Genomic DNA, 10,503 nt, shown 5'->3' on the forward strand with positions numbered 1-10,503 from the left:
AGACTTTAGTACATAAATTGAAGTAGTGACGGATATATATGAAAAGCATACTGTAAAATTTTGTAAAGTGTATCTCAAGAGTCCACAACACTGACTTAAATAAATATGTATTAACTTGAAAATCAGAAAGGTCGCTTCTTTTATAATATCGTAATCTCCTCAGTACTGCACATTGTCGTTCTACTGCTTCTCACCTAGTACCGAATTCGCCCTAACAGTCCGGAGTTGCAGTCGCCGCCTGATCGTTGTCGACCTAGATACGTGACGTATTTTCAACTCCAAATGTTTTCATTAAATCGACAAGGATATACTATATATATATATATACAGGATGTTCATTTATTATGTATCCAAAATCCACTGGTGAATTCCTCATACCTAAAAAAAATGAGTCCATATGAACATAAGGCGAAAAACGCGTTGTTTCAAAGTTACGAGATGCCGAACTCAAGAAAATTGTAACTTTGAGGCTGCCTAGCTCAAAAATTATAAGGAATATGAACGGCGGTAAAAGAAATATAAGAGGAACTAGTAGTATGTTCATCTAAATAATCATATTTCAGACTTGAGTTGTACCAGCGCATATGATTTTAGAGAGAAGGAAGGAAGAGCGGAACCTATACCGCAGCGCTTTCTATAAAATCCATTGGGCTGACACGCCCGAACTGAAACATGGTACAACTCAAGTTTGAAATACGATTATTTAGATGGACATCGTACTAGTTCCTATTATATTTCTTTAACCGCCGTATGTTTTCGAGCTAGACAGTCTCAAAGTTACAATTTTCTTGACTTCGGCATCTCGTAACTTTGAAACAACGCGTTTTTCGCCTTATGTTCATATGGACTCATTTTTTTAGGTATGAGGAATTCACCAGTGGATTTTGGCTACATGATAAATGAACACCCTGTATATATATATATATATATATATATATATATATATATATACAGGGCCGGATATAGGGGGTGTACCGGAGCACGTGCATCCCCCTCCTTTCTGAATATACACTATCTAAAGTGAGAAACTGGCAGTGGAAATAGCAATACTTTCGTAAAATTTCATCTCATGTTTCCGTTTCAGGCTTAAAAGAAAGCGGTTTTGCTAAACACAATAATTTAAGTCAGTTCCCCATATACATCACAGATGCCTAAAGGCATTAAAAAAAATAAATTTGATTCAAATGTACTGTTATTGGTGCACCACCCTCAGAAAATCCTGGATCCGGTCCTGATATATATATATATATATATATATATCGATGGTTGAGCACCAAAAAGGCGTAACTGCAATTTTATTAGTTTAGAGGCTTAAGTGATATGTGCCTCTCTGGCACAGAACCAAATGCTAATAACTCAGTTATACCTTTATATCATTTTCGAATAACATTCCAAGGATAGAGATTTTCATTAAGGCGTCTTGGCACAAGAAAATTGAATCCATTATACATGTCCTCATAGCATTACCTTCAAATTTTAAAATTCGACAGTTACGCCCTTTTGGCGCTCAACCATATATATATATATATATATATATATATATATATATATATATATATATATATATATATATATATATATATATATATATATATATATATAACATATTTGTATAAAATTTAATTTTGACTGATAATGATGAGAAGAAAAATGTGTCAGTACCCTTCAGGATCTAAACAAATAAAATGACTGTCATATTACAATATGCCAGAGGTAGTACAAGAGGATTTCTGTATTTTATTCATTAGGAATTAGGCGTATCAGAACAAACCAACCATGGTTTGAAGTTAGATTGAAGAACAGTCTATGCTGCCTCTCAATATGTAGTAAATTGTGTGTTAATGATAATAATCTGTTCTTACGTTTCTTACACAGACAATAGACAATACTGTGACCTGACTCCTGCTGTACAAGAAATGGAAGGCATTGTTTACATTCCTGGATTCTTGTCATTTCTCAAAGATAGCTTTCAGAATGATCCTGATGGCAAAGCAGTGTTTGAGTATCTAAGTGGAAAGGACTTCCAAACCATCTTAAGTACCATATATAGCTATCAGCAAATCAAAGACGTAAGTTTATCAACTTGAAGTGAAGAAACCAAGTAGTAATATTTACAGTAGTGTATTTGTAATAAGAAAAATGTGGTTGGTGATTATTTTCTTGACATTCTATTAGAACAGATAAATAAATATTTTTTTAATTTGAAGTTATATCTAAAGGTTAACACTGTTCCATATCTGTACAATCTTTACATTTGAACTAGGAGCATGATGGTTCGACGGTAGAGCTTTCAACTCTTATGCGTGGGGTCTCTGGTTTGTTGTGGACAACATCTTGTCAGTGGGTTTTCTTGGAGTATTTCCGTTTCCTCCCACTTACTTATTCCACCAATTCTTCAATCATTATTTATTTGCTTTAATCATCTTCTCCTTTAGCCTGACAGGCATAGTCGTGGGACATTAAAATGGAAGATTCTTTTTTAAACTATTGATTTATATGCGGAAACGTTTTTCGGTTCTCATTTAAATGAATTTTAATTTTAATGGTTAGGTTTACTTATTTTTTCTTCAAATTTATTTAAATAGGCCTATCACTTACTCCGTGATATGCTGTATGTAACTTAAAACATTAATTAATCAAATATCATTTAAATAATATTAAAGTTATACAGGGTGGATCATTTATCTTGCAATATCCTTGTAATTTTTTTAATTAATTGATTTTTTTAAAATTACGCCTAAATTTTGAAATAAGCAAATGTCAACAGGATAACATTGTTTATCTTCTCTGCAATATCACTACATTAACTTTCATGTGGCACTACGTGAAGTTTTTACAAATTCCAAATCTACATATTAAACGAAAACACACAACACCACACTTTTTGTTCAGTGTTTCAAACTAAGGTCTCTACTACATCAGAAACATTCACAAATATCCAAATTTTGGACGCCGCTATAACAGTAATGATGCAACTCGATGGGACGGGGCAATACATATACAGAGTACCTTAGTGTCATGATATGAAATATTTTCACATGAATAGAAAGAAAGTTACAAGGGATTGAAAATTTGACTTCTTTCGAAACAACCCTTGTACCAGAGAATACTTACAAACCGCTTGCTGTAAGTTTGCATCCTGTATGATTGGAAAGCGTGCAAGCATAACGCAAGCTGGATTCCAGTAACGAAGTTACATGGGGGCAACATTGCATTCAGTGTTCTATTCAAGTTTGACGCAAGTGTTTTACTGGATGTAAGTCAATAGCCAATTAACGGCCAGTGATGTATGACGCTCTGCGAAGGATCTAAAGTATCGCTTGCAAGTACAACAAAAGGCAGATTGTATGAAAGCATGCGTTTTAAGTGTAAGCGTAGAAAGCCCAAAGCCAAGCACGCGCCAACTGGCCGAAAGTTTTCTTGCTATTTGAGAATACTTAGATAAATACCACGTCCCATGATGTAGCTGTAAAGATCATAAATGCCGTTTACACCAATTTGGTATCTCAGGGTTCCGGAGATATGATAAACACTTTTAAAGTCTGCAACACTGCTTAAAATAATTGCGAGAACTTTTTGTAATTGCAACTATCAACAACTGTTGCTGTAATGTTAAACAAACAATTACTAAAATTCACCCACAAATACGTCATCTTAAGCAGTATGTCAATCTCTACTCACGTTCTTCATATTTCCGGAACGATTTGAGATATAAAATTGCTCCGAACGGCATTATGATCACGTCTATTGAAAAACCATCTTTGACATAATTTCTCAACTTGTACCATGCGTATTATTGGTAGTATGTAAGTCATTGTTGGTAGTACATACGACTTATGGTGGTATTAATAATTAATATGGTACACCGATGGAAAAGGTTCAGAGCCTCTGCTCTATGTGATGAGATATGACACTTATCTAAGCACTTTCTCAAAATATCATTATCATTATCATACATAATCTGCCATTATTGGCAGGTCACTGGCCGCAACTTCCATGCTTTATGGTATTCAGCTAACCTCTTCGTTTTCACGTATGATTTTTCTGTTTTGATATCGTGCATCAATTGTATTCTTCTTCGCCCTCTCCCTCTCTTTCCTGCCACTTTATCATCTAGAATGTCCCTCACGATATAGTTCCTTCTTTGCCAATGTCCCAAACAGTTTCTCTTCCACTTCTTAATAATATCTAAAACTGTTCTTTTTCTTCCCCACTATTTCTAACACCCTCTCATTCGTTTTCCGCTCGACCCAGCTAATTTTCTCCATTCTTGTTAACACCCACATTTCAAACGTTTCCAGTCCCTTGTCACTTTTGCGTAATGTCCATGTTTCTGCCCCTACACAATACAATTCTCCACACAAAACATTTTATGAGCCTTTTTCTACCCTCTTTATTCAAGGTTCTACAAATTAGACTTTTCTTCCTCCTAAAAGCTTCTTTCGCCATTCGTATCCTTACACTTATTGCACTTTCAGACTTCATATCATTACTAATAATACTGCCCAGCTATGTAAAACTAGTCACTTGTTCTATTTTCTCCCCTCCTGCTTCTATATTTGACATCGATCGCTTCGTTCGACCACCATGAGTTTTGTCTTTCTACAATTTGTTTTTATCCCACATTCTTCATAGCGATTCATCAAATTTTCTAACATCTTATTGATTTTCTTTCCGCAACAAGCACTATATCATTTGTAAACCGTATACACCAAATCGTTCTATCTCCTCCCGAATAAAGCCTTCCCCCCCCCAAAAAAAAACTCCTTCCTTGTATCTTTGTTCCTATATATTTGAAATATGTCACGTCATAATCTAAGTATTCGACACTAAGATACCTTAAAGTGCCTAGTCCGTCTCACTTGCATTATTACTGTTGTGAAGATCTTCAAAATGTGGACATTTCTGATACCGTAGCGACCTTAGTTTGCAACACTGAAGAATAAGTTTGATATTAAATGGTTTTGTTTAATATGTAGATTTGACATTTATAATAATCTGACGTAGTGCCACTTGAAAAATACATTATGATGATTGACAACACTGTCAATCAGGTTGTATTGCAGAATATTAAAAAAAAATGTCACTACTTATATTTCCATGGTACAAAACTAGCCTTTTTTTGTCTTCTAGTTTAAAAGTTAGAGGGCATTTCAATGATATGAAATGAAATCTTTAAGTTTAACGTACCACGATTATGTCCTTTAGGCTAAGGGAGACGGATGATTAAGGCAAGTGAATGATTATGGAAAAACTGGATGAATGAGAAAACGGGAGTACCCCGAGAAAACCCACGGACACGACAGACAAATGGTCTTGTACCATATATACCTAGGTATAATGCGAATTCATTTCGAAAATGGAACATATAATTAGCTTTGAACAAGAAATCAGTAATATTGTGCCATTAAAATTTCTGTTTGTTCTCTGAAACTAACAGAATTCTTAATGGTATATACAATGAAATTTTAATAAAACACAGAAAAAAAATAATTTCATACATAAATCAATGGACCAAGACATAAAGGTGGCGTAGAATACTCAGCACTGTTAAGATTAGCTTTAGTTGTATGATAAAAATGAAGTCATCATATAAGTATGTCTCCCACTAAATAAATTTCATGCAGAATTATTTTTTACGCTTGGTTTAGCTATACCAAAAGTTCACAACTAAAGTTTATCTGACCATTGTAGTATGCTTGTAATTTGCACTTGAAACCGCCTTACGCATGTAAATTTTTATTTTATATGGTTAGACGAAGTCGAACAAATTTTTGCAGGCCCGCAACCAGTTACAAAACTTTGGGGGGGGGGGTATAAATATGCTAAGGGAGTCGTAACAATTCTAAATCTCTCTATATCAATAATTACTCATATCTGATATCCGTAATTTTCATCCTACCCCTTCACTCTAGCTCCCTAACTTCTCCGAGGCACATTCCGATCCGTATATTTGTCATTCTCTACAAACTCTGCGTACAGCAACGCAATGCAAAAAAAAAAAAAAAAAAAAAAAAAAAGGGGGGGGGGCAAAAATCAATTACAAATGTTATGCTGATTACCGCAAATAAATACGCAAGTTTCGCGTTGCGTCAACGGAAACGGCTAGTGAAATGGATGGGAATTATAATGAATTTATTCTCGTAGTTCCCATGCGAATTGTAATGATATTTTTTTATTTTATTTATTTATTTATTTTTGTATTAAAGGAATACATAATGATGCCTTGTGGTTTGAGGGGTCCAGGCCCTCTAGCCTCCCTCTAATTGCAGGTCTGAAGTTTTGATTGAAGTTACCAAGTGGACTTGTTATTGTTTTACTTTATTTGTTCATAAACATAAAAGTAAGTTTTACAAATATTCTTTTCAGCTGTTTAACTGGATGCAAAACTCTCACGTTGACGTTTATGGCGCTATAAACACATTCCTTAAGACCATTCAGCAACCAACCATTACGCCTCCCCAAGGAGTTTTCACCCGGCGTTCTCAGAGTCTAATGAGGAAAAGAAGCCTCCAGAGTTACTTCGAGAAACTAGATCAGTACGTCCACTTTGAAGATCTGTTGAATCTCTTGCAGCAGATGCCGTATGCTGACGACTGTACTCAACGTCTCTTCCAGCGGCTATCTTCGCCACAGATCAATGAAGTTGTCCAAGCTATTCGAAATCTTAAACAAACACAGCAACTTGTCAATACCCTACAATCCCAAGGAATTGACGTTCAGTCATCCTGGGTTAATATTTGCTCAACTTTTGAATGGTGTTCATGAGTTGATGATTTAACTATAACTATTGACTACTCCCTATAATATGAAAAATAAACATTTTCCACGAAGAAAATTGAGGGTTTTTTTTTTTTTTTTTTAAAGGAAACTTTCACTTTTATATCTTCCGTATTTTTCACGTATACATTCGAGGGTAGTTTCATGAGTTATAGCAACTGTAGTACAGGTGCAAGAAAAATAAACTTCCATGGGTTTGAAAACCATAGAAAAATCTTCTTAAATGTCAGCAACAGGTGGCGTGTGTGTACAAAAGCAACTGGTAGGAAGCAATAATAGAAAAATACGTGCGTACGAATTCATTGCTCCATCAGATTTAATACAAATGGAGACAAAAGTACAAGTGTAGAAAGGAAATTCCTAACACTATTTATACTCTGGTGTCCACAGATCTTTGCAAATATGAGGAAGGCATTGTCATGTCTCACAATTTAATAATAAAGAATTGAATGCCCATTCTCGCTTGCTAGCAAAGATTTGTAGACATCGTGAGGGTAATTTTAGGGTGTGTGCTGTTTGCTACAAACGTATCGTACTTTTCTTTGTATCTTAATAATTTCGTGTTTATTTGTACCAGTGTACTCATATTAGTGTTACAACGTTGCGTCACGAGGAAAGCTTTTCAAGTTAAATTGTTATTAACAATAATAGTAATGGGGCGAATGTTAAATCTGCTTCCTTCTATCTCAGAAGTTAAAGGCTTTGGTCATTACAATACTCATGCAACATGAGAGAGTTTTCAACGAGGAGCTTTTACATTAGATAAAATTTCTGAAATATGAAATTAGTGTGCAAATTAGGTTATCAATAGGGAAGAGAGGTAAAATGAAGATCAACAAGACACAGAGACCATGACAACCTCCCAACACACAACAAATTTATCCTGTAACAGTAATAAACAACAAATTTATAAAATCAATTAACTTAGCAACAATAACTAAATTAACATTGCCTGAGTGCCCTCATCTAACCTTACCAAACGTGACTGAGTACAGTGTACAGGGTTGGGGCATCTGATATTGTACACAGTAAACGTACAATGTAAGTCGTTTACAATTCCATAGATGACTTCCTTATACGTAGTGTAGTGTCGTCATCCAAGTTCACCTACAGCGACGAAGTGAAATGTATGAGAATATAATTGCAAATGACTTTTATAGTCATAATAAAATAGTTGAAACTTGAGGATGGTGACAACAGGAGAAAACATTTCGAAATACAGCTAACAGATCAAAATTATACAGACGGACGAAAACAATGGAATTTGACTATATTATGTCAAGCTTTTTATCACTCAACATATTTTCGGGGATATATGAGCATTAATGTCAGGTGTGTTTCAGATATTTTTTTTCAGGATGATCAACATGTGATATGAAGGAGAAAATTCCCCTCAACTCCCTGGTAATTCGTATTCTGTAATATAATACTAGAAATCAGCAAATAAAATTCACTTAATGTATTTATATTTTTAAAAGAGAAGAGCGGTAATCATGTGACTATGCTGAAGGCTAAGTAATATAATGAAACATTTCTTTCTACGTGATCTCAGAGGGTTCCAAAATACAAGAAAAATATGTAGTAAACTAATAAACAAATGAAAATAAACATACATTTATGAATGAGTTATTCGCTTATGTACAGAGGATAACCAAAAATATAGAACAACTGAACAACTGAAAAACAACTGAAACAACTGAAAAATTGCACATTACTTTTATTAAAAGCGAGTAGGACCACCTTTAGCACGCAGAACGGCCTGCAGTCGAAGAGGAATGCAGAAATAGAGGTCGCGTATGGTTGTGAAGGAGATGTTGTACTATTTTTCCGCCAAAGCAGCTCCAAATTTTTGTAGAGACGACGGTGGTTGGTGGCGGGCTCGCACCTTTGTCTTCAAAACTGACCACTAGTACTCAATGATATTGAGGTCTGGTAATTATGGAGACCATGGGAGATGTGACACTTCATCTTCGTGCTCATCAAACTAGTTCTGGAACAATATGAGCTGTATAAACAGAGGCTCTGTCATCTTCAAACACGGCACTATCATCTGGAAACAAAAGTTTGCACCATGAGATGCAGATAATCACTCAAAATGGTTACGTAGTCCTTGGCAGTGACATGTCCGTGCAGAGTGATGATGGGTCCCGCAGAATACCAGGATGTTGCTGCCCAAATCATCACTGAACCATCCCCATTCTTCACTTTTCGTAACAGACAGTCACTTGTGCTGGCGTTCTCCACACTTCTCCACACTTAAACTCGGCCAGCAGTTAGAAATAATGTAAAGGATGACTCATCCGGCCAGATGACAATCCTCCGCTACTCCAATGTCCAGTTTCTATGGGCGTTGCATTACTTTCTCCATATAGCAACATGGTCAACAGTCACGAGGGTTTGGGAATTGCAGATGTGCCGTAAGTACACTGCTTGTGAAATTCTCTTCTGACTGTTTTGACGCTAACAAGGTTTGCAAGCACTGTATTCAGCTCAGCTGTGACTTTTGGTGCCATGATGATCTCCTGTTTGGCCACAATCCTACCCAATGTGCGTCTGTCACACAACACACATTGTCGTCCATGCTGGTGCTTCGCTGATGCGGTTTTTCCGGAAACTCGTATTCAGTCATGATCATCGAGAATATGCCTCTTGATACTCCAAACATTTCCGCTACTTTCGTCACGGAAGCTCCCATCATACGCGCCCCAACAATTTGCCCTCTTTGAAACTCTGTTAGCTCAGACGTGATTCATGATAACCTGGACGGACCAGTCACTGAACTGTAACTGGCTCATCTGTTCGATTGGCCAAGTTGTGCCGGTGACCACAGCAACACCTACCATTCAGATGCAAATCGTGTTTGAAATGGCTACCTCTTTCATACCAGGAATTTCCATATTTATATCTATCCCTTGTAGATACTGGGCTTCTTTTACAGTCATTTGAAAGGCGAGTATTAATAAGCCAGTAGAATCATAGTACAAGAATTAATAATATGCTTCCGTAAAATTAACTACGAATCTTTCTTCAACAAAGTAATGCCATTTGTAGAAACTTATTTGAGCAATATCAAGAGAGAGAAATTAATATTTCTTCAGCACAATAGGCTATTTCAAACTTCGAAAGGAATATTAATGTGATAAAAGATCAAATTGATGGTGGCAGGACCAGGGAAGTAGAGTAGTCTACAAAGGAAGAAATATAAAACAAAAAACAAGAAAAATGACAAGTCAAAAAGGACTAGAGAAGCAGCAGAAGTACTGTATGTGATGTTATAATTTATAACGCTAAGGCCCAGTTTAAGTTCACAGAGCAACCCATGGCAGCAATGTTACTCCCACTAAATATGCTTTCGCAGTATTCCATTTGGAGAGAGATCACCGTGGCTTAGAGATGGAGAGTTTCTTTCTTCTGCATTGGGCCTCTGGTTCGATCCCAGCTCGCGCCAAGTAGACCTTGTAGTGGACAAACACCATGTATTCTCGAGATTTTTCCGTTTCCTCCTACTTTCTTCACTCCAGTATATCATTCGATCTCATCATTATCGTCTCCTTTAGCTAATACGACATAATAATGGGACCAAAAACTGGAAGATTTCATTTCGTTTTTCCAGTATGCTTCAATTTTCCCTAGACAAACCGCGAATAAAGTCTGTTCAATTTAGATTTTTTAAAATAAAATTTTATTTATTTCCACACGTCAATTAGTGTTTGCGTCACAGTT

At 35.9% G+C, this 10,503-nt stretch overlaps 1 protein-coding gene across 2 annotated transcripts in view; it reads left to right on the forward strand.

The window, feature by feature from the left end:
* The window catches only part of LOC145662453 (uncharacterized), a 48,312-nt gene extending 41,474 nt beyond the window's left edge, over positions 1 to 6,838 (forward strand). For both annotated transcript variants that reach the window (XM_081728048.1, XM_081728058.1), the window contains 2 exons: positions 1,876 to 2,069; positions 6,370 to 6,838. In XM_081728048.1, coding sequence (XP_081584174.1) covers positions 1,876 to 2,069; positions 6,370 to 6,768 — 593 coding nt within the window. In that variant the 3' untranslated portion in view covers positions 6,769 to 6,838. The remainder of the gene's footprint in view (positions 1 to 1,875; positions 2,070 to 6,369) is intronic.
* The last annotated feature ends 3,665 nt before the right edge of the window (positions 6,839 to 10,503 follow it).

The sequence above is a fragment of the Thermobia domestica genome, chromosome 1 (genome assembly GCF_964235325.1).
Source record: "Thermobia domestica chromosome 1, izTheDome1.hap1.1, whole genome shotgun sequence".
Lineage (NCBI taxonomy): Eukaryota > Metazoa > Arthropoda > Insecta > Zygentoma > Lepismatidae > Thermobia > Thermobia domestica.